This window comes from Mandrillus leucophaeus, unplaced genomic scaffold (genome assembly GCF_000951045.1).
Source record: "Mandrillus leucophaeus isolate KB7577 unplaced genomic scaffold, Mleu.le_1.0 Scaffold22, whole genome shotgun sequence".
Classification (NCBI taxonomy): domain Eukaryota; kingdom Metazoa; phylum Chordata; class Mammalia; order Primates; family Cercopithecidae; genus Mandrillus; species Mandrillus leucophaeus.
The window spans coordinates 1,710,093-1,731,361 of record NW_012102254.1 but is presented as its reverse complement, the minus strand read 5'-3'; the positions used below and the strand labels follow the sequence as shown (position 1 = coordinate 1,731,361).

Here is a 21,269-nt window from a genome sequence, read left to right as displayed (position 1 = left end):
AAAGCCTTGAGCTCTCCCTAGAGCCCCTCCTCTTAGTCACTCCATAGTCAGCCACAGAACCCCTTCCCCCTGAACCCCAGAAAGTCCCCTCCTGTCCTCCCCTCCTGCCCTCACAGATGCTGTGGAACTCCCATAGCCACAGGACCCCATAGACAGTACACCACCCCCTTCCCCGTACCTTGTCACCAGGGTCCCCACTATCTCCCCGAGGTCCTTTGTCACCATCCAAGCCCCGAGGCCCTCGTTCGCCCTGGGTTGGGTAAGAAGTCATGGTAAGGGGCTGAAGGTCCCTCACCCTCTGGGGGTTTGAGCTCTCAGATGCCCTGGGCCAGCCCCATGGGGTCCCTCTCGCACCCGGGGAAGACCCAGTCTGCATGTGGGCTCACTCACCATGTCCCCCTTGGCACCCCGTGGCCCTGGAGGCCCCAGGATCACAGCGGAGTCTCCCTGAGGGGGCAGGGAGGAGTCAGAGGAGTTGGGAGCACCCTGGCCCCTGCCCTGCCCTCCCCATGCCCACACTCACCTTGTCGCCCTTTAGTCCTGCAGTCCCAACATCACCCTATTATGCGAAAGAGTGTGAGTCCCACCCAAACTGGGGAGGCCCCAGGCCTGAATTCTAATATCATGCAAGATCCACTCACCCATCCCACTCACGCCAGGACCTTCCCCACATTCCTACCTTCTCCCCACGCTCTCCCCTGCTGCCGGGGGGCCCCTGTGTGAGAGAAGGCGACTGTGAGCTACAGGAACTAGGGCAGTGGAGGACAGAGGAGGATCGGGGGAAGGAGGGAAACACTGGGGACCAAAGGGGACAGGGGTAGACCAGGAGGGCCAGAGGGCTAGGGAGGATGGCAGAGAGTCCTGGGGCACAAAGGGCACAGGCAGGGGACTGAAGTCACAGCACTGTCACTTCCTCCAGCGGGACCCACCGTGAGTCCTCGGGGTCCCTCCTGGCCAGGGCGGCCATCTTCACCCTGGATGGTGACATTAAGTTCATTGACTCAGAGGTTGGAAATCTGAGGCAAGAGCTGGGATGAAGGGAGCTCAGCTGTGGAGTAGGACGTACATACCCGGACGCCTGGCTCCCCACGCTCGCCTCGGGGCCCGGGCAGCCCTGCTCCAGGGTCTCCCTGGAGACCAACAGGACACCGGGGATCAGTGAGGGGAATCAGTGGGGGACGCAGGATCATGGGAGGTCAGTGGAGGCTGGAGGGGGTGACGAGGGCACAAGAGACAGCCGGTAGCATTTGTCCAACCTACCTTGTCTCCTTTGAGTCCAGAGGCCCCAGGTGGTCCCTATAGGTCAGAGTGAGGTGAGGGTCCTGTGAGTCTCAAAGTGCCTCCCCCAACACCCCACAGTATGGCCCGGCCCCCATCTTAAGTCCTCACGAGGACAGGCAATCAAACACGTGGGGCTTTAGGGCACCTCTACTCACCACTGACCCCGGTGGTCCAGGTGGCCCCAAGGGGCCTGGAACTCCTTCTCTCCCTGGGGGGCCTGCCAGACCCTACCAGAAAAATGGAGCAAGAGAGGCAGAGAGTGACTTGGAAACCCTCCTACCCTCTGCCCCCTCAAGACTGGGAACCCCCAAAGCAGGGCCCTCTCCTCCCACCACAGATTCACCAAGCCCCTACATGCTGTTTCCAGTCCCTCACCCGCTCTCCGCTAGGGCCTGGCTGACCCATCTCTCCTCGAGGGCCTGTCTGACCCGGGAACCCAACAACACCAGGAGCACCAGGGGGGCCAGGAAGGCCCAGATCTCCCTGAAATCAACACAGCAAAGGGAGGAAATGGTCAATGCAGGACCTCTCCCGGGACTCTCATCAGAACTCCCTCTTCCTCCTACCTCCAGCAGCCGCCTGGCCCGCTGCCCCTACAACCGGTGATGGGGCATGACTTACCTTCACACCTGGAGGGCCAGGCAGCCCAGGGGAGCCTGGGACCCCAACTCCTGGGTCACCCTTTGAGGAAAAGAGGCATCAGATCAAGCTCATGGAGTCTCAGGACCAGGACCCCAACAGGGACCCTTCTGGGTACACATACCTTGAACCCTTTGGGTCCTGGAGCCCCTTTCTGACCCTAAAAAAACCAGCAAACAGCACGTGAGAGGGTAGGAACATGAGCACAGAGTTCAGACATGGCCCAAAATATTCCCAGGGGAGCTCAGATGTGACCATGAACACCTGGGAACTCAGACATGCAACCAAGAATTGGCTCACAGGAGCTCAGACATGACCATGGCCTGTCTCAGGATGGCACAGACAGAGGGACACTCAGATACGACCATAGACAGGTGGGAGTTCCGGCATGGCCACAGGCACACGGAGCCCACACACGAGTGCAGACATCTGGCTCCACAGACGTGAGTGCGGACACACGGGAGCTCAGAGGGGAACCCCAACACGTCCACTCCCGGGTAGAGCAGGCGTGGCCACAGGCTGAACGCTGGCAGTCAGGGGCAGGGGAAAGGAGGACTGTAAACACAGGACCAAGGAGAGGTTCACAAGAACTCAGGTGTGTCCTGGGATCTGGGAGATCAGACCAGAGCACACATGTGTGTCCAGATGCGGTGAGGAACAGACCAAGGACAGGCACACAGAAGCCAAGACACGGCCCCCCAGAGCTCAGAGTGTGGAAGCCAATAGCCTGTGGCTCCCTGTTCTCCAGGGAGCAGGCTCCTGGATGTTGGGACATGCAGCCTGACTCAGGGGCTCAGACATGTGCCCAGGCCCAAGAGTGGCCCCTTGTGCCCACCATCACCCCCCTCAGGCCAGGCTCACCCTTGCCCGGGCCCCAGACTCACATCTTCCCCAGGGTCTCCGGGCTCCCCTGCACGGCCAGCTTCACCCTGCAAAGAATGGCTGGAGAGGGGTGTCTGGACTGAGCCTTCTCTTCTCAGTACTCAGGTCCTGGGGCCAGCCCACCTCACCTTCTCGCCTCGCGGCCCTGGCAGTCCTCGGTCACCTTTGGCTCCCTGTTGACAGAGGTCAGGAGGCAACACAGTCACAGATGAGACTCCAGAGGGAGGCATGAGGCCAGGGCTCAAATATGGGGTCTACTGTGAAAGCTGAGGGTCATGAGGGTGGGTAAACTATGGGTCAAAGGTCAGATGTTGGGCCACTGGAGAGACAGGACCCCCAGAACTTCTGCTGTCAGAAGTTCCCTACTCACCGGCTCACCCACCAGGTCTCCAGCAAGGCCTCCAGGGGCTCCCTGGTAAGGGGGAGGGGTCAGTGGGATTCCTCGGCCCCCACCAGTTGACCCCTCCTCACTGGCAGCCCCTACACACTCACCTTCTCTCCCTTTGCTCCAGGGAGCCCGACCACAGCCTGTGGGGAATGCTAGTGAGTTTCCTTCTCCTCCCCACCCCCATCCTGCCACCCCCATGCGTTTGGAAACAGGCTTGTGGGTGAAGCAGAGGAGTTACTGCAGGGGGTGGAAGTCAGGGTCAAAGATCACCTGTCCAGGGGCCCCCGTGGGGCCAGGCTCTCCTTTAGGTCCGACAGGGCCGGGCAGACCTGGTGATCCCTATGGCACAGCAGCGGGAGGAACTCAGTGTCTCCACTACCACCCCTGCTGCCCCACTCCTCATATTTCAAGCTCACAGCGGGACACCACACCCCACAGCAGGCCCGCAGCGAGCTGCCCCCAGAACACATACTGGCACACCAGGGCTCCCTCTGTCTCCATCTTTTCCACCGGCACCATCTCGACCTGGGGCTCCCGGCTTCCCTGTCTCCCCCTGAGAGGGAGGAGCTCTGTCAGGGCTGCCTGCTGACCCCTGACCCCTGGAGCCCAACCCTTGACCCCCAGAACTCACCACTTGTCCAGGCAAACCTGGAGACCCCTGTGGACCCTGAGGGAGAACAAGTAGGATGTCAGGGTAACAAGGGACACACAAGGACATGAGAGAACATGGGCCCCAAGGAGTGAAAACACAGTATCCCTGCAGGGGCCACAGGGCTCACTCACCACAAGGCCCGAAGGCCCGGGGGGACCAGGAAGTCCCACAGCTCCAGTAGGTCCAGGCAGGCCCTGGAGGAAGAGAAAGTTCAGGGCAGTGCCAACCCCACCCATCTCCCTATGACCCTAACATGTGAGCTAGGCCACTCACCCGTCCAGGGGGTCCTGTCTCTCCAGGCTCCCCCTGCAAACAACCCAGAGACTGCATGAGCAGAGCCCACGCGGCCAGGGCTCCTGGAGCTCAGCCTCACTGCAGGAGATGACAGCCCAGGAGGTTGGCACACACTACCCCGGGCATGGACATGGCTCAAAGGAGCCTCCTCCTCCCATCCACACACCTAGACTCACCTTCAGGCCAGAGGGTCCCTGGGGTCCTGCAGGGCCAGCAAGACCCTAGAGAAAAGGGTCAAGGGCAGGGAACAGGGCTCAGGGATTAACACAGAGAAGGTGTGGCTTATCAGTTGAGGCCAATGCCTATCCCATCCCTTCCAGACCCTCACTCCCTGGTCACTCACCGGGGCACCAGGTGGTCCAGGGTCTCCATGACCACCCTGTTGGGGAGAAAAAGAGTCTGATTAGGGGGAATTAGCCTCGCCCCACCAGGGAAACTAAGGCAGTACTGCTCATTGGGGCAGGGCACAGGATGGAGGCAGGATAGGTGAAGGTTCTTGGGTACTCACCGCTGGGCCAGGGGGTCCTCTTGGACCCTGCAGACCCTACGTAGAGAGGGCACTGATGAGCCTCAATCTGGGCCTCACTTGGGCCTGTTCCCAACCTCTGGGGCTTTTACCTTGGGGCAATTTCCATACCTCACCCTTTCCAGTCACAGATAACACCTACCCATGGGCTGCCTCTCACAGATAGCACACATGGGCCTGCACACACACATCCACATACAACCACACACACAGACACAGGCACACACAGACAGGCACACACAAGCAGGCACACACAAACACACACACACAGACATGCACACACACAGCAGCAGCAGCACCTAGCGGAGGGTCCAGAGTCTGGGCCGGGTGCTTCAGCCATCACTCACCGGCTTCCCTTCAGGCCCAGCCACACCACGCTCTCCCGGTAGACCCTGCAGAGAACAGGTTTCAGGCCTTAGTTTCCCAGTTCCAACTTCCCCTCCACCCACCATCCCCCTTGACAGAGTCAGGACTCAGACAGTCCCAGGCAGTGCAGACCCCAGCCCTGCACATAGAACAACATATATGAGAGCCACCTTCTTGCACATGTGTGGCTGTTGGGCAAGGACTTACCAGGTTGCCATCCTGGCCCCTCGGTCCAGGCTCTCCCCGGTCTCCTTTGATGCCTGGCACACCCTGAAGGCAGAGTGTTGTGCCCTGAGCCCCCAGTCACTGCCACACACCCAGGTACTTAAGCACATCACCTCTCATGTGCCCCTAGAAAGGAGGGAGACTCTATGGAAGTGTGGGGAGAGGTCTCACCCTGTCTCCTTTGGGACCTCGGTCACCATCGCTGCCTGGCTCCCCCTGTGGGGATGAGATGTCAAGTCAGTCCCTAGTGCCACGGTAGAGGGTGGCCCCGAGCTGAACCCACACACTGACCTTAGCACCCTTGAGTCCAGGGGGTCCCTGTTCTCCAGAGAGTGCAGGACCTGGCCCATCCACAGACACCTAAAAACACAAGGTCACAGGGGAGAGATGTCTCTGTCATAGAGGCATGGGCAGGTCATCACAGATCTTAGCATCACAGAGGGTTACAGGGTCAGAAATTCCAGGGTCATGGCACACACTACCATATTTCTGGGGACCAAGCTAAGGGTGGCTTTCTGGTCACCAGTCACAGGCTTAGGGCAGGGATGGGGTGATCACCTTGGGGCCAGGGGGTCCAGGGAGCCCAGGGGATCCAGGGAGGCCAGGAGGGCCATCTCTGCCCTGCAGGAAACAAGAAAATGGTGTGGCAGCCCCAGCACAGCCTCCAGGCAGCCTGCCCCACAGAGCCCATCGCAGCCCACCTGTTCTCCACGTTCTCCTTTCTCTCCCCGTTCTCCCTGAAATGCAAACAGCGGGTGAGGGCCAAGCCCATGGGGGTCCCACCCCTCCCAACCGCTCTTCCCTTACTCTCCCGGCCAGCCCCCAGCCTCACCCTCTCTCCTGGCCTTCCTGCCTCTCCCACACCCCCAGCCCTGCCTGGGAGCCCGGGAATACCAGGCTTTCCAGGCTCCCCGGCAAGGCCGGGAGGTCCAGGGGGGCCCCTCTCCCCAAGGGCCAGGCCAGGTGGCCCCTGAGGGCCAGGGTCTCCACGGTCTCCCTTCAGCCCGCGTTCTCCAGGAAAGCCGATGGGGCCCTGCAGGAGTTGAAGAGAGAATGCTGGTTGCTGTACAGCTACACCCCCACAGGGTACACCCCACTGAGCCACCTCTGCTCACCTCCTTGCCTGGGGAGCCCCGCTCGCCTGGGTCCCCCTTGGGGCCTCGACGCCGTTCGGGCACAGGCAGGAAGCTACCAGAGCTCTCATCCCAGGTCTCCACGATCTCCCGCAGGGCAGACACCTGAGGGACAGCAAGAGGTCAGAGAAGCGGGGTGCATCGCTGCAGCTCCCATGCCTGTGGGCCCTGCTAGGCCCACTTGCCCCTATCCCCAGCCCCTAAACAACCCACCTTGATGCCAGCAGTTTCCAGCAACCGATCCATGTTCTAGGGACAAAGGCTGGGTGAAGGGCTGCCCATGACAGAGAAGCTCCTGCCTTCTGCTCCACGCAGCCTCAGGAAAGCACCTCCACGCCCTTTTCCCCAGGCCTCTTGCCCAGAGCACCCTTTAGCACTTGGCTGAGGCATGGCTGGAGACCCCTGAGAGCCCCTTTCTGGCATGTTCCCACTGCCCAAGTTCCCTTGAGTGTGGGCTACAAGAACCCCAATGGGGCAGGGCACTGAACACACAGCACAGAACCTATGGAGCCTCATGGCAAGGGGAAGGGGATGGTGAGGTGGCCCCCATGGGCATGCAAAACAGAATCAAGGGCACTTCCCAAGGCTGGCTCACCGGCACACTTCCAGGCTCTCCTCGCAGGCCACGCTCTCCAGGGAGGCCCTGGAAAGATGAAGACAAACTGCTAGGAACCAGCCTATGGGCGTGCATGTGCGCATGTGGGTGCTGTGGCTACCTGGGCGTGTGGAAAAGGTGGGGGCCTCACCTGCTCCCCTTTGGATCCAGTCTCCCCACGGTCACCCTGAAAACAAGAATGACCAAGTGAGGAAATGACCCCCAGCCTGGTCAGCCCCTCATCACGCCCCCTACCCAACATCCACACACTTACCTTGGGGCCCGTGCCTCCTGGAACACCAGGAAAACCCTGAGATACGGCAGAACACAAAGGGGTCACACAGGCCTATGGCTTCCTGGGAGGGTTATCCATGAAAACATAATGGCTTCTAATGCTCTCAAGTCCCAGAATGATCCAGGACACTCACCTGGCCAGGAGGGCCCACTGGCCCTGGGAGACCTGGAGGGCCCTGGGGTCCAAGGATACCAGGAACGCCACGCTCACCCTTGGGGCCATCACGACCCTGTGAGGGATGCAGTCAGCATCAGGACCCTGAGACCTCAGAAAAGAGTGGAGTCATATCCCCCAGGGTCAGGGTCAGGGGTCAGAGGTTGCAGAAAACTCCAACACTCACTTCTCTCCCAGGGGCACCTGAATCTCCTTTCTCTCCCTAAGGAAAACAAGGATGCTTCAGACATGGCTCCAAGCAGAGACCAGGGAGACCCCAGGTGGGGGACTTTACCTTCCTCCCGTCTTCTCCAGGGTCCCCAGGTTCTCCCTGTGGGCAGAGGACTCACATCAGCCCAAACATTCACTTGTGTCTGACTGCAAGACACTATCTTGGCAGATTTCAGATGACTATGACTGTATTTCTGGGCCTGTAGCTCCATGGCTGTGTATGTCTTGGAGCATGGCCTGTGGCCGTCCGAGTGAGCTGCTGCATGTCTAAGGGTGTGCCTGTGCAGCCCTGCTCACCCCAACAGGCAACTGCACACATGTCCTCTGTCTCTGGCTCTCTAGAGATAGCTCCACATTCATGCATCTCTGGGTTGGTGACTGTCCACATGTCCTGGGTGTGTGCATATCCATGTGTGTCTTAGTACATGTACCCATGGGTCTGGGTGTCCTGGTCTGTTTGCACATCTTGGCCCATGTCTGCATATGGGCATGGGCTTATACATGTCTCCAAAGGCCCCCAGTGCCTTGGGTCTTGAGGCCTATGTCTTGGCATCTGTCTGCAACTCGTGTGTAGCTCAATGTGTACGACCATAAGCGTGTGGGTGACGATATAAAGTCATGTGCCAGCATGTTGTAGCACATGTCACAGGTCAGAGCCATCCATGTGTGTCTCACCATGTCTCAACACAGGTCCACATGCAGTCTTGGGTCCATGTCTGAGCACATGAGTCTGGGTGGAAGTGTCTGGGTGTCAACAAGTCTCTAAGTGCCTCAAATGTGGCTTCACATTAGTGTGCTTGTGCCTGTTGACCTGTCTGTGGCTCTTCACTTGTGCCTATGGCTGTGGGTTATCTGGGCATGTGTCAACCCATCCTGGCACAAATTGGCCCATTCACCAAACCCCTATGTTTCTGTGAGGCTGCATGTGTGTGCATATAGAACTATTTTTCCAGGCCTGATGCGGTGGCTCATGCCTGTAAACTCAGCACTTTGGAAGGCCGAGGCGGGCGGATCACCTGAGGTCGGTTCGAGACCAGCCTGACCAACATGGAGAAACCCTGTCTCTATTAAAAATACAAAATGCGGCCGGGCGCAGTGGCTTAAGCCTGTAATCCCAGCACTTTGGGAGGCCAAGACGGATGGATCACGAGGTCAGGAGATCGAGACCATCCTGGCTAACACGGTGAAACCTCGTCTCTACTAAAAAATACAAAAAACTAGCCGGGCGAGGTGGCGGGCGCCTGTAGTCCCAGCTACTCGGGAGGCTGAGGCAGGAGAATGGCGTAAACCCGGGAGGCAGAGCTTGCAGTGAGCTGAGATCCGGCCACTGCACTCCAGCCTGGGTGACAGAGCGAGACTCCGTCTCAAAAACAAAAAAAAACAAAATGCCAGGCGTGGTGGCGCATGCCTGTAATCCCAGCTACTCAGGAGGCTGAGGCAGGAGAATCACTTGAACCCAGGAGGCAGAGGTTGCGGTGAGCCGAGATCGTGCCATTGCATTCCAACCTGAGCAACAAGAGCGAAACTCCGTCTCAAAAAAAAAAAAAAAAAAAAAAAGAACTATGTTTCTGGATGTATCTGTATGTCTGGGCCAGGATGCATGTGTCTGCACGTGTGCTTCATGTGTTGCTAGAGATCTTGGCTATGTAGGTGTGCTGGCGTTTCTTGGCAGGTTTCGCCGCAGTTGCCCTGGACACACTCACGTTTTTTCCATTCAGGCCAGGTTTGCCATCCTCGCCTGGCTTTCCCTGTGGGAACAGATCACTGGTCAGATGTCGGGGATCAGGTGAGGGTAGTAAGGGGGAAAATAGGGTAACATGAAAGTCTGGACTCACCGGTAATCCAGGGGAACCAGAGGGGCCAGGGGGGCCCTGTTCTCCACGGAGGCCTGGAAGCCCCTGGAAAAAGTATTTGTTAAGATTTATAGGGCCTCTGAGATATTCCTTGGGGCATACCCCATGGACTAAGAGGACCCCAATAAGATCTCCCTCCAGGGTAGAGACCCCCAAGACTGGGAGGTCCCATTGAGATCCCTCAGGCACAGACCCCATGGATGAGGGGCCCCCTGCTGATACTCCCAAGGGAAGAACTCCCAGAACTTGGAGGGCCTATGAAGACTCCCAAGGCAAAGAAGGTCAGAAAGGGGGATTCTACTAAAACCTGTCTGCCAGGGACTGAGACCCCTCCCGAGGACTGAGACCCCTCCCAAAGGCAAGGGTGAACCAACGCCCCCCACTCTCCTGATGCTGTAACTATGATGATCTGGTCGGAGCTTATGCAAACCCCTAAGTTCCCACTGTCCCAGCATCTCCCCTCACTTACGTCTCTCCCTGGGTCCCCAGCTTTGCCTGCAGCACCCTGAGGAGAGACTCAAAGTCAGTTCATCATGGTCATGGGGTCAGGGGCTCTAGTCCCTGTAAGCCTAAAGCCTGCATGGCAACAACGCACCCCACCCAGGCAGGGCTCTGGGAGAAGACACAGACAACATGTCTGGCCCCAGAGCTCGTCAAGGCCAAGACCAACCAACGAGGCTGGGGTCTAGGGCCCTCATGTGAAGGGATAGGGGAAGGGGACAACCAGGCAGGACTACCTAGACTCACATTCAGCCCAGGGGGCCCGGAGGCTCCTGGTTTCCCATCCAGTCCGCTCCGGCCATCCAGCCCAGGGGGACCCCGGTCACCCTGTGGAAAATAGAGTGGTAAGAGGCCACCAAGGCCGAGGTGGATCTGATAACCCAGGCTCATGTCCTGAGAAACCTCCACACCCTCTCACCTTTTCTCCTGCTGGGCCTCGGACACCTGGGTCCCCCTGGAGGGAACAGGGTCAGATAAGAGGTGAGGGCAAGATGGGGACTTGGCAGACAGGGCAAAGTGCATCACTCACCTGTGGGCCTGGGGGCCCGCGAAGCCCATCTATGCCCTGAAGATAGGGGAGGAAGAAATCAGAGTGGGCCCTCCCACACCTGCACCCCCAGGACCAGCCATACTCACCCTATCCCCAGGGGCTCCAGGGAGGCCAGGGTCGCCCTTGGGCCCTCGAGGACCCTCTTGTCCGCGGTCCCCAGGCTCTCCCTGTGGCAGAGATAAGCTTGCTGAGGAACAGCCTTGAAGCTAAGCCATGCCCAAGGTAGAACCTGCCGGGAGGGGCACTGGGGTCTTTCTTACCCTCCACCCACAGACCCTAATACCTTCTCTCTTGCTCCAGGTCCTATGTCTACCTGTGGGGGGAATGGCCAGTGAGAAGAATGGCTCAACAAGGGGAAGAGTGGTTGGCGAGGGGATACAGGGTCTGTGAGGGGCTCCAGGGATCTGTGGAGGTTTCAGAGGGGCAGCTGGGGGAAGTGGAAATTAGTGGAAGGAACGAGGGGACATGACGTGGAGCCAAAGGGGCAAGTGAGGGCACTGACAGAGGACCAGACCCAGTGCAGCCCTTACCAGCCGTCCCGGGAGTCCTGGGGGACCCTGGGAAAGGAAATGATTATAGTCAACAGGAAGCCTCAGGTCCCAGGCCATGGCTCTGGTTTGCTCCAGGCTCAACTCTGCCCCCAAGTTCCCCGAAGTACCCCAATGCCAGCCCCCAGCAGGCATGGGTGGCCATCCATGCTTCCCACCTTGACCTCCAGACCTCTCGTGTGAAGGCACACTGGCAGCAGTGCCAGGGGACCCTCAATCCTTTCTGAGCCCAGGACACTAGCCCTACTCACCGGCTCCCCACGGTCACCCTTGGATCCAGATGGTCCAGGGCTGCCCTGCAGAAAGGCAGGGGTCAGGACCACTCAAGGTGGGCAGCAGTTTGGGGGAGCTTTGGAAGCACCATGGGGACTCATGGGAATGTTGGTAGGCTTCAGGTGGGCGTGATGCAGGGGTCACAGGAAGTAAAGATTGGGAGGGTTTAGCATTACGGGGTTGGGGATAGGATCAGGTGTTGGGAATTGACTGGTTAGAGGGTTAAGGTTGGGGTGAGGAGTCATAGATTGGGACTCACATTTTGTCCATCCGCTCCAGGATCTCCCTGGTTTCCCTTCTCACCCACAGGCCCCCGAACTCCAGGTGCCCCCTAAGAAGAGCAGCTGGCCTGAGACAGACCCTCCCAGTATTTTGCAGGTGCCCCTGTGACCCCCTACACTGCCTCAGGCTCCCCATCACTCCAAAATCCACATCAGAGGTCTCCATCACCCCATGCCTCCCTGCAGGGCCTCCCATCACCCCTTAGCCCCCCTCAGCCTTTCCTATCACCTTCATGCCCACCTCCCATCACCCCGTTACTTCTCTCTGCCAAGACTCACCCGAAGGCCACGCTCGCCTGCTTTTCCAGGCAAACCTGGGTCACCCTGGTGATAGAAAGAAAAGTCATACTGCACAGGGGAGTTAGGATCTAACTCACTCAGGGAGAGGGGACAGAGAAGGGCCTGAGCAGCAGCTGGACAGGAGGCAAGGAGTGGATGGATGGTCTGGTGGAGCCCCAGCCCACTGGGATCCTAGTTCAAGGGTAAAGGATCAGAAACCACAGTGGGAAGAAGTCTCACCGGAGGACCCTCGTCACCTTTGTCTCCAACTTCACCCTGTGAAACATGAGTGTCAGCCCTGGTTTCAAGAACCCCATGATGCTGGCAACAGCGCTACTCCCTTACCCGCCGTGACTCCCCCGGCTCCAGCCTCTTACATCTCGTCCTCGGGGGCCAACAGGTCCTGGGGGGCCAGGCCGCCCAGGGTCTCCCTTCTCTCCAGGAGGCCCTGAGTCACCCTGTGGAGGAGGCAAGAGGGAGGTGATGCAGGATGCTCAAAGCAGGCAGTCCTCAAGGGGAGGGGATCCCAGAAGCCTTGAGGTTGCCCAGGGTCATGGGTACTCACTGGGGGTCCTGCTCTGCCAGTAAGGCCAATGGGACCCTGAAGGGAATAGAAGGGGGATAGGATTTAGTCAGGGTCCTACCACCTCATCTCCCTCTGTCACACTCCCCATTCCGACATTGATTCACCCGGTCTCCAGGGTCTCCCTTGGGGCCAGGGTCTCCAGGAAGAACCAAGCCAGGTGCGCCCTGTGGATGGAAGGATAAGAAGTCAGCAAGACAACCTCTACCAACCGCCCCCTAAACACTTCCCTTCACGGGCCAGGCGCAGTGGCTCACGCCTATAATCCCAGCACTTTGGGAGGCCAAGACGGGTGGATCACGAGGTCAGGAGATGGAGACCACGGTGAAACCCTGTCTCTACAAAAAATACAAAAAATTAGCTGGCCATGCTGGCGGGCGCCTGTACTCCCAGCTACTTGGGAGGCTGAGGCAGGAGAATCATTTGAACCCAGGAGGCGGAGCTTGCAGTGAGCTGAGATCCCGCCACTGCACTCCAGCCTGGGCAACAGAGCGAGACTCTGTCTCAAAAAAAAAACAAAAAAAAACAAAAAAAACCACTTCCCTTCACTTACCCGTTCCCCTTGGACTCCAGTAGCTCCTCTGGGCCCAGCAGGCCCCACATCTCCCTGGAGGTGACAAAGACCATCAGTGCTAGTCCCAGGCTCCAGTTAACCCCCTGACCTAGCAAGTCCTATGACCCTCAAGTCCCATACATAGGCCCTATGACCTAGACCTCAACTCTGTAGAAACCTCCCCTTGCCCCATACCAGGCTTACCTTTTCTCCTTTGGGTCCAGCAACAGCAGGTCCCTGAAAACAAACAGGACAGATACAGCTTGGCCCTGCCTTGGGGTTGTATGACCAGTCTTCATTGGAATGGAGGTCACATGGAATTCGAAGTCATACAGCTCAGTCTCCACCCAGAAGTCACAGGGTCACCGCCGATAGCAGGGAAGGGGTTATATGAAATGGACTGACACAAAGAGCTCATGACCTGCATGGCGGTCATGGGGTCACAGGATCACAGCCAGGAGTCTGGAGGCAGGTTCTAGCAGGTAAGCCACAGAGCTCTGAGACTGCTCACGGGCCCAGCACTGTGGAATCACAGCCCAGATAGTGTTCTATAGGAGGATCACTGCTCAAGGGCTGTGCTGTGCTCAGAGCCCCATCCTCTCATCACTCACCACCACTGCAGGGTCCCCAGGACGACCAGGCTCCCCCTGTGGAGAGAGGACCGGAGCAGGGACAGGTCAGGGAGTCACCTTGGAGCCCCAAATCCCAGTGTCCCACCTGCCACACCCCTAGTACCAGATAGTACCACCCCCAGTTGAGGACCCACCTTCTCTCCTTGGCGGCCGGTGGGTCCTGGTGGCCCCTGAATGTAGAGAAAGTGGGAGTCCAGGAGGGGAAAGGAAAGGGGAGGGACACACAAAAGTCCCACTCGTGGTCCCACCACAGTCACAGACTCACTTCAGGACCCTCTGCTCCAGGACGTCCAGCAACCCCTGGCAGCCCCTGGAGGAAAGAAAGGGAAGAGCTGTGCAGGTGGGTGGGGATGGGGGATATGGGCAGGGCTAGAGGCTGGGGTGGGGGCTGGAGAGGGGTCAGAGAAGATTGGGATTTAGGTTGGCAGGGGTAGACTTGGCAGGAGGACAGAGACCAGGTCAGTGAAAGTCAAGGTCAGTTCAGCAGGGTCAGAGATTTAAAGCCAGGTCCCTGGGGCTGATGGTTAGAGCCTGTATCAGCAGGGATAAGGGGTCATTGAGGAGGGGTGAGGAGCAGGGGCAGCGGGGGTCAAGGGCAAAAAGCCAAAACCAGAAAGGGCACAGCCAGGTCAGCTGGTATGAGCATTGCAGCCAGTGGGCTTACCCGGGATCCCGCTGGGCCTGGGGGTCCACGTTCGCCCTGATGGAACAGAAGAGGTCAGGGCTGAGTTGGGCCAGATCCTCCAGGGCCCTTGGAGCCCCCCAGGTTGCACTTACCTTCTCTCCAGCCTCACCCAGGGGCCCTGGAAAGCCCCGGTCACCCTGAAGACAGAGGGTGAGAGAACGACAGAGAGAGAGGGTTGGTGGCGGGCTTGAATGTCAAACCCCAGACAAGGGGTCTCAAACTCCAACCACCCCCTCCAAAACCACAACCTCTGACCTGGAGGGAACTGTTATCTCCTGATCTTCCAGCCTCCCCTAATACCACGGGGAGCCCGGAGTAGCACCCCTCACACCTCAGTCCCCCAACTGGTACTCACTTTGGGGCCAATAGCTCCAGGAGGTCCCCGTGGGCCCTGGAAGGGATGAATTTGGGGGTTCAGAGATTTGCGTTTGGGCATGAGGATGGAGCAGTGGTTGATGATTGAGGTGGGGGCTGAAGCTGTGCCCACCACATTCAGAACCCCTGGCCCCTCCACTCACTTGCTCACCCGGAGACCCAGGTTGTCCTGGGAGGCCTGGAGCTCCATCCTCAGAGTCACCCTGAAGGAGAAACTCACGGGTGGGAAGACTGAAAGGAGGCCCTGCCCCTAGCACCCAGCCTCCCACCCCAGAACTGGGATATCATCAAGTCAGGCTTCCTACTTTTTCTCCTTTCTCTCCAGGGGGGCCAACGGGGCCTTGGGGTCCAGGGCTTCCGGGAAGACCCTAGGAGGAAGTGAGTAAAAATGTGAGCGAAGAACTATGAAGCCCAGCACCCAACCACTGCCCCAGGAGAGACCCACAGCCCTGAGCAGGGCCCCCAGCAGAGCCTCAAGGCCCACTCACCGGCAGCCCAGGCTCCCCGGGAGCAATGCCACCTTCACCTGGTCCAGGGGGACCCTGGAAGAGAACAGCAGGTCACGGAATGAACAGGGGAATCAGACTCCAAGCCACCCCCAGCACAACCTGTCCCTCACTTACCCGCTCCCCACGATCACCTTTGTCACCCTAGAAAACAGATGATGACCCCATGACCCTGGGCCACACCTCACTCCCAAAGATACTAGGAGGGATGAGGGTCATGGGGTCCAATTGGATTACAAGGATCTTGGGAGAACTGAGGCATCATAGTGAGGATGGGGGTGATCAGAGGGTCACAAGAGCCAGAGGAACTGGTAGGGGTTATGTGGGTTCAAATGGGGTCACCAGGTCTCTGCATCACATGGCACTCATGAGGTTGTCACCTTCACGGCTGTTCCAGGAAGCCCTGGGGGGCCACGGGGTCCTGGGTCCCCCAGTGGTCCACGAGGTCCAGGGGGGCCCTGATGGAGGAGACAAAGTATAAGGTGCAACCCCATAGACCCTCCTCTCACCCCCTCTTGTCAGTCCCCCCACTACCCATCACTCGCCACCACATACCCTGGACTTACCGATGGTCCAGGGTCCCCTTTCCGCCCAGGAAGCCCAGGTCCTTCTCCTCCAGTGATTTGTCCGGGAGCCCCCTGTAGGGACAGAGAGCAGTGGGCAGGATTCAGGATATGGGGGCCTTGAGCTGGAATAAGCCCCTAGACACGTCCAGCTATTCCTATTCGCGCCTTAGGCCCTGCACAGGGTCTGGCGTGGGGCAGTCCTGCTCCTCCCTGGGACATCCCGGCCGCCTCCCTTCCCCCTTCACCTACCGGCTCCCCCTTTGGGCCTCGAGATCCTTGCTCTCCCTGAGGACCAAACAGAGCAGAGGGTGGTGCTTGGGCTCAGGCGAGTGTCAGCGTGGGCACTGACCCACCACCCCAGGCTCCCGCCCTGTGGAAGAGCCCTGGGAAGACACTTGGAGAGCAAAGAAGGGAGGGCGCCTTACCGGTTCCCCACGAGGGCCAGGCAACCCTGGAGAGCCCTGCAAATGGAGGCCAGAGGCAGAACAGTCGGAGCCACCCACCCACTCAGGCAGCGCCCATCCTGACCTGCAGGGCAAGGCTTGCTCACCTTTAGGCCAGGGGCTCCAGGGGTCCCAGGAGTCCCGGGGCGGCCAGGGCTGCCTGGACGCCCATCTGCTCCAGGGAAGCCCTGAGGAGGTGAAGAGGTCAGGGCAGGAAGGCACCCTCCCCCAAGGCCCCTGGTTTGCTGGAGGGGCCTCACCCCATCAACAAGGGGTCCCCTACCTCACTGGCCCCCAGGTATTATTGGGGGTGGAACAGTGAGGCAGAGAAGTGGCCCCTCAGAGCTGCACGGAGTCCAATTCCAGGCACAAGGGCAGTGACAAGGCAGAGGGCTTCCCTGCCTCTGGGACTTAGAGCTGCTGCTCAGGCTCTGCAGAGGGGCTAGAAGCCCCATTGGCCCTTCTACTTCAGAGTGTCCCCTAAAGTCTCTGCGGTGGTTTATAACCTCCAGCTGGGCTTCTAGGAATTTCCGATGATTCTAACTCTGCTTATTCCTTCCCTCTTGTAAAAACCCTGAGAAAGCTTTGAGGAGTGCCTCAGAGAAACCTCGATGGTCCCCACACTCACCCTTTCGCCCTTAGCAATGGCACTTCCAGGGGGCCCCTGGGGGCCAGGAGCACCAGTCCTGCCCTGAGAGAAGAGAGCAGGTTAGGTGGTGATAAGCCAGTCAGGGTGCAGGGACAGAGGTGGGGGGCACTCACCGGGAGGCCAGGGTCGCCAGGAGGCCCAACTTGTCCTCTCAGGCCCTAGGAAGGGTGATCAGTGAGACCTGTGCTGCCAACCTCCCCTGCCCCACTGACACCCAACCCACTCTCTATTCCCCACCCCGCAGGGGCACTCACCATTTCTCCAGGTTCCCCCTTCTGGCCCTGGGGAAAGACATGTCAGATGTGGGTCAGAGTGGCTAGCCCCAGGTGCAGCTTCTGCCCACCTCTCATCACAGGACTCTTACCTTTGGACAATATACTGGGCAGGGTTCTGGCCGGGGCTGTGGACATAGGGTCTCTTTGAGGTTGAACATTTCTACCAAGAACCCCCAGATCCCTTATTTTCTACCACCCAGTCCCCCAGAGGCCTCTTCCAAACCTGAGTAGTGAAGGATGCCTGACACAGGGCTGCGGCCAGACCACTGACTGCCCGGTCCAGGCTTGGCCCATCATCCACGGCGAAAAAGGTCTGGACAGAGTCCATGCCCGGCACCAAGCGACGCAGCTGCTCTGGGTCCGCTCCAGCCATTCCCAACATCACCACTTTAAGCCCTAAGGTGGGGTCCAGTGGCTGCTTGATAGCCCTGTCAGGGCCACCCCTATTCCCAGACCCCTTCCCCATCAGCCTACTCCTTACCAGCAGCCTGGGCCTCACGGATGGGGCTGAATATGTCACCTCTCAAGGGTTCATCCACTAGCAGAACCATCACCCCTGGCACGTGCTGGCGGCGCCCAGGAGCATCTGGTGCCAACACGTATCTGTGAGCTGTGACCACGGCTGTGCCTGGAAGGAAGGACATGTCAGAACCCTGGGGCACCAAGTTCCCAGTGGATAGCCCCAAGAGTCCATGCCTGCTGCAGTCCTCACCCAGGTTGTTCCCACTTGGGTCCATGTAGGGCATGTCACGGATCCTTTGCAAGATAATGCCAAGGTCATAGGAGCCATTCAGGGGGAACAGTGGGGAGGGCCGGTGACTGTAAGACAGCAGGCCAACCTGGGGTGGAGGGAGACACAGAGCCTGAGGAGGATGATAGAGCAGGGATGGGGGTGCACAGAGCCTGGAGAAACACATCAGGCTGTGTGTGACCAAAGCCTGACTATCTATTAGGGAGTCAGCAGTGACGGCAGGATAGGAAGCCAGGCAGCAGGTGAGATCTGGAGCCTGTGGGAGAGCTGGGAGAATGACTGAACCTGTTGGGTGGTCAGGAGATGGTAACTGGCATGGAGCCTGGGTGGGGGGCCACAGGGAGAGGTAAGAATCTGGTTGCCCCAGGACCAAACCTGAACCGCCTGTGGCCCAAGAGGCCCAAGTGCCAACACCAGACGCTCCAGGACCCGTCTTGTAGCCTCCGCACGGTGAGCATTGTCTTGAGTGGCATGTGGTAGGAACACCACATCTGCCAGGCCACGGGGACACACTGTAGGAAGGGGAACAAGTTACTGAAGCGAGCAGCCCACCCAGACACACCTTTCTGCCCTTCCCACTATGCCCGCCATACCTGGCGCCTGTGTGATGGATGCCTCAGGACCCTGCACGCCATCCAGGACAGGCGTCAGGGAGAATATGTAAGAGACGCCAGGCTCTAGCCCTGTCACCCGCTGGGAGCTTGAGATCCCTGGAAGTGTCTGCGGGGCCCCAGGCACTTATGCAGGAGAGAGAACTTGATTAAAAATCAGTCTCCACAGAACCCCAACTGCCAGCCCACCCCAACCCTGGCCTCCCCCTCACCCTGGCCAGGGCCTCTGAGTGGCCGCCAGGATAGGATGTAGCTGGATGCCCTGGACACTGGGGTCCAGGCCAAAGTCACCGAGTCGATCGAGGTGTCCACCACACGTAGTTCAGTGCTTGGAACACGAGGTGACTCTGAAGGAGGAATGAAAGATCGAGGATCAGAGGTTGAGTCCTGAGAACCCAGAGGGGAGAGAGATCTGAGATCCTGGGTCGGGTTTGTCTTACTGAAGCGTCATGAGAGGTCATGCTGGGGTCACCCAGGGTCAGAGGGTGAGGGCTGGGGGTACAGGAGGAGTCACTCAGAATCGGGGTGCAGGAAGCCAGGGTGGGTCATCAGTAGGGGAGGAGCACGCCAAGGTGAGGCAGGCTTACCAGTGCGCGCAGTCACGTCTGTAGAGGGCCCTTCTCCAGCCGGCCCTAGGACACTCAGCCTCACGCGGTACTGTGTGGCTGGCTCCAGCCCGTCCAGGTGATAGCTGTTGAGCTCGGGCCCCAGGACCCGGGACTGTTCTTGGCCACCTGGGGCAGGCGTGAGGGTGGGGGCCAAGAGCATGTGGGAGAGTGACACCTGGAGGCATTAAAGGGCCCGCCCACCTCACTGGCTCTGTTAACTGGGTCCACCCTCCTGACTTCCTCATCCTCACTGACTCTGCCCACTTTATGGACCTTGCCAGACTGACCCTCCATGAACTCATTGATCCTGCCCACTTCATTGACTGATCTTACCTACTGTCACTGATCTCGCAGACCCCCAATGACAGACCCCACTCACTGTCACTGTCCTCACCTACCTTGCAGCATCTGCCACAGCTTTGCCCCCATTGGTTCCTAACCCCCTCCCAGGGACACCCCTCACCCTCTGGTTGCCAGCGCAGAAGGAAGCCCTGCACTCCGGGCACCAGCTCCCAGCGCAGCCTTAGCGAGTGCTCCCCGCGCTGCACCACGTGAAGCGTCCCCAGGGCTGGCGGAGCCTCAGGTGCTGGAGAGAAAGCTCAGGAATCAGGGAGGCTCTGCCCCAATGGCCCCTGTGCCAATCCCAGGCCCACCCTGGCACACGCACCCCACCCAGCCAGCCCCTCTGCCTATCCCGGGCTTCACCTTCCCTCCTCTCAGACCCCACCCCCAAAGGCTCACTACCAATCCTGGTCCTTTCTCCAATCTGGAGCACAAGCCCCGATCCCCAAACCATCCACACCACCCATCCCGAGGCTCTCCAGCTCATGCTCTGCCTACGCGTGGTGATGACAATGGAGACAGGTGTGCCCTCGCGGTCCCCGACAAGTGCAGTCACTCGCACTGAGTAGCTGACTCCACCTTCGAGACCCCGGATCTCTGCAGAGTCTGTGTTTCCTGGGAGTATCTGGTGTCTCAGGGGGCCACCTGGCCAGGTGGGCATAGAGCAATGGTTAGGGGTGGGCAGTCCCAGCCAGGAAGGATAGGGGTGGCATCAGGGAGCCATACCTTCACTCCGGCCCCAGGCCAGTCTGTAAGCTGTGGCCCCAGTGACCCCTACCCAGGTGATCCGCAGAACGTCGCTGGAAGCATTGAGGATTTGCAGCCTTGACACACGGCCCACAGGCTCAGGGGCTGGGGACAGAGGCAAGGTAAAGGGGTCTGGCAGAGAACAGAGTGGTAGTGCAGGCATGGTTGACACGGGGGTAATCTGAAAGTCAGCGTGAGGTTAGTATGAACAGGTCACTGTAGGTAGCCCTGAGAAGGAGGAGGTCAGTGCCTTGGGGTGGGCAGTGTGGGGCCACCAGGAAGTCACCGTGGGTGGACACTTAATCAGTGCGGGGTGGGTCAGTGTGGACAGGACAGTCACTAAGCAGGGGCGTGGAGGCAGCTGGGCAATCAGGAATACACAGCAGGGCAGGGTAGCTAATTCAGTGTGGCTAGCAGCTGGTCAGGGTCCACTCACCAGTCCTGACAACCACAGAGGCAGGGGGCCCATCCACACCAGCCACATGGGCCCTTACATGCACCGTATACTCAGTATCTGGCTCCAGCCCGTCCAGCTCAGCCACCGTGGCCTCCCCAGAAACCAACTGGGATTTCTCTGGGCCTAGGAGCAGGGATGGAGGCAACTCCAGGGCTAGTCAAACTCTGTCTCCCAGAGCCCCACCTGGACCCCCAATAAACCCCCAGCCCCCATTCCACCCTGACCTGCCCCCTCCCAAACCCCAGTCCCCACCGTGGGCTGAGTGCCAGGAAACCCTGTATCCTGTAGCGCCAGGAACCCTGGTCCAGGTAATGGTGACAGATGAGCTGCTGGGCTGAGTCACATGGACTGTCCTCACTGGGCCCAGTGGGTCTAGTGGGGAGAGGCAATGGGGAGTCTGTTGGAGCAGGCAGGAAGGAGTGGGGCTATCTGATACTGATAGTGGAAGGCGATGAGAGTCTAATAGAAGACAGGGATCTGATAGAGGAGATGGTGAATAGGTCCAGTAGAGAAGTGGGGAGATGGAGGTTTTAGGAGGCAG

The 21,269-nt window shown here is 59.1% G+C and overlaps 1 protein-coding gene across 1 annotated transcript in view; it reads right to left on the bottom strand.

Annotated features, from left to right (window-relative positions):
- The window catches only part of COL7A1 (collagen, type VII, alpha 1), a 31,818-nt gene that overhangs the window by 5,156 nt on the left and 5,393 nt on the right, over positions 1 to 21,269 (bottom strand). Inside the window, exons 17-103 of the mRNA XM_011980977.1 lie at positions 20,981 to 21,100; positions 20,708 to 20,851; positions 20,251 to 20,376; positions 20,023 to 20,169; positions 19,646 to 19,768; positions 19,162 to 19,308; positions 18,787 to 18,921; positions 18,557 to 18,700; positions 18,339 to 18,475; positions 17,925 to 18,051; positions 17,694 to 17,840; positions 17,436 to 17,608; positions 17,302 to 17,337; positions 17,192 to 17,218; positions 17,051 to 17,095; positions 16,917 to 16,979; positions 16,396 to 16,476; positions 16,271 to 16,306; positions 16,095 to 16,130; positions 15,846 to 15,917; positions 15,660 to 15,737; positions 15,397 to 15,423; positions 15,262 to 15,315; positions 15,079 to 15,141; positions 14,917 to 14,976; positions 14,754 to 14,789; positions 14,491 to 14,535; positions 14,378 to 14,413; positions 13,979 to 14,023; positions 13,848 to 13,883; positions 13,693 to 13,728; positions 13,286 to 13,318; positions 13,082 to 13,135; positions 12,636 to 12,695; positions 12,511 to 12,546; positions 12,323 to 12,403; positions 12,186 to 12,221; positions 11,946 to 11,990; positions 11,645 to 11,716; positions 11,364 to 11,408; positions 11,095 to 11,121; positions 10,848 to 10,877; positions 10,651 to 10,731; positions 10,544 to 10,579; positions 10,433 to 10,468; positions 10,261 to 10,341; positions 9,983 to 10,018; positions 9,496 to 9,558; positions 9,364 to 9,408; positions 7,725 to 7,760; positions 7,617 to 7,652; positions 7,410 to 7,505; positions 7,256 to 7,291; positions 7,133 to 7,168; positions 6,982 to 7,029; positions 6,600 to 6,635; positions 6,369 to 6,491; positions 6,086 to 6,286; positions 5,955 to 5,990; positions 5,812 to 5,874; positions 5,545 to 5,613; positions 5,425 to 5,469; positions 5,236 to 5,298; positions 5,010 to 5,054; positions 4,645 to 4,680; positions 4,480 to 4,515; positions 4,313 to 4,357; positions 4,116 to 4,148; positions 3,974 to 4,036; positions 3,822 to 3,857; positions 3,663 to 3,743; positions 3,461 to 3,529; positions 3,295 to 3,330; positions 3,173 to 3,214; positions 2,931 to 2,975; positions 2,805 to 2,849; positions 2,045 to 2,080; positions 1,903 to 1,962; positions 1,657 to 1,764; positions 1,437 to 1,508; positions 1,261 to 1,296; positions 1,071 to 1,130; positions 930 to 974; positions 680 to 715; positions 524 to 559; positions 391 to 447; positions 179 to 250 (exon numbers count right to left, since the gene is read on the bottom strand). Of these exons, the coding sequence (XP_011836367.1) occupies positions 179 to 250; positions 391 to 447; positions 524 to 559; positions 680 to 715; positions 930 to 974; positions 1,071 to 1,130; positions 1,261 to 1,296; positions 1,437 to 1,508; positions 1,657 to 1,764; positions 1,903 to 1,962; positions 2,045 to 2,080; positions 2,805 to 2,849; positions 2,931 to 2,975; positions 3,173 to 3,214; positions 3,295 to 3,330; positions 3,461 to 3,529; positions 3,663 to 3,743; positions 3,822 to 3,857; positions 3,974 to 4,036; positions 4,116 to 4,148; positions 4,313 to 4,357; positions 4,480 to 4,515; positions 4,645 to 4,680; positions 5,010 to 5,054; positions 5,236 to 5,298; positions 5,425 to 5,469; positions 5,545 to 5,613; positions 5,812 to 5,874; positions 5,955 to 5,990; positions 6,086 to 6,286; positions 6,369 to 6,491; positions 6,600 to 6,635; positions 6,982 to 7,029; positions 7,133 to 7,168; positions 7,256 to 7,291; positions 7,410 to 7,505; positions 7,617 to 7,652; positions 7,725 to 7,760; positions 9,364 to 9,408; positions 9,496 to 9,558; positions 9,983 to 10,018; positions 10,261 to 10,341; positions 10,433 to 10,468; positions 10,544 to 10,579; positions 10,651 to 10,731; positions 10,848 to 10,877; positions 11,095 to 11,121; positions 11,364 to 11,408; positions 11,645 to 11,716; positions 11,946 to 11,990; positions 12,186 to 12,221; positions 12,323 to 12,403; positions 12,511 to 12,546; positions 12,636 to 12,695; positions 13,082 to 13,135; positions 13,286 to 13,318; positions 13,693 to 13,728; positions 13,848 to 13,883; positions 13,979 to 14,023; positions 14,378 to 14,413; positions 14,491 to 14,535; positions 14,754 to 14,789; positions 14,917 to 14,976; positions 15,079 to 15,141; positions 15,262 to 15,315; positions 15,397 to 15,423; positions 15,660 to 15,737; positions 15,846 to 15,917; positions 16,095 to 16,130; positions 16,271 to 16,306; positions 16,396 to 16,476; positions 16,917 to 16,979; positions 17,051 to 17,095; positions 17,192 to 17,218; positions 17,302 to 17,337; positions 17,436 to 17,608; positions 17,694 to 17,840; positions 17,925 to 18,051; positions 18,339 to 18,475; positions 18,557 to 18,700; positions 18,787 to 18,921; positions 19,162 to 19,308; positions 19,646 to 19,768; positions 20,023 to 20,169; positions 20,251 to 20,376; positions 20,708 to 20,851; positions 20,981 to 21,100 (5,633 nt within the window). The remainder of the gene's footprint in view (positions 1 to 178; positions 251 to 390; positions 448 to 523; positions 560 to 679; positions 716 to 929; positions 975 to 1,070; positions 1,131 to 1,260; positions 1,297 to 1,436; positions 1,509 to 1,656; positions 1,765 to 1,902; positions 1,963 to 2,044; positions 2,081 to 2,804; positions 2,850 to 2,930; positions 2,976 to 3,172; positions 3,215 to 3,294; positions 3,331 to 3,460; positions 3,530 to 3,662; positions 3,744 to 3,821; positions 3,858 to 3,973; positions 4,037 to 4,115; positions 4,149 to 4,312; positions 4,358 to 4,479; positions 4,516 to 4,644; positions 4,681 to 5,009; positions 5,055 to 5,235; positions 5,299 to 5,424; positions 5,470 to 5,544; positions 5,614 to 5,811; positions 5,875 to 5,954; positions 5,991 to 6,085; positions 6,287 to 6,368; positions 6,492 to 6,599; positions 6,636 to 6,981; positions 7,030 to 7,132; positions 7,169 to 7,255; positions 7,292 to 7,409; positions 7,506 to 7,616; positions 7,653 to 7,724; positions 7,761 to 9,363; positions 9,409 to 9,495; positions 9,559 to 9,982; positions 10,019 to 10,260; positions 10,342 to 10,432; positions 10,469 to 10,543; positions 10,580 to 10,650; positions 10,732 to 10,847; positions 10,878 to 11,094; positions 11,122 to 11,363; positions 11,409 to 11,644; positions 11,717 to 11,945; positions 11,991 to 12,185; positions 12,222 to 12,322; positions 12,404 to 12,510; positions 12,547 to 12,635; positions 12,696 to 13,081; positions 13,136 to 13,285; positions 13,319 to 13,692; positions 13,729 to 13,847; positions 13,884 to 13,978; positions 14,024 to 14,377; positions 14,414 to 14,490; positions 14,536 to 14,753; positions 14,790 to 14,916; positions 14,977 to 15,078; positions 15,142 to 15,261; positions 15,316 to 15,396; positions 15,424 to 15,659; positions 15,738 to 15,845; positions 15,918 to 16,094; positions 16,131 to 16,270; positions 16,307 to 16,395; positions 16,477 to 16,916; positions 16,980 to 17,050; positions 17,096 to 17,191; positions 17,219 to 17,301; positions 17,338 to 17,435; positions 17,609 to 17,693; positions 17,841 to 17,924; positions 18,052 to 18,338; positions 18,476 to 18,556; positions 18,701 to 18,786; positions 18,922 to 19,161; positions 19,309 to 19,645; positions 19,769 to 20,022; positions 20,170 to 20,250; positions 20,377 to 20,707; positions 20,852 to 20,980; positions 21,101 to 21,269) is intronic.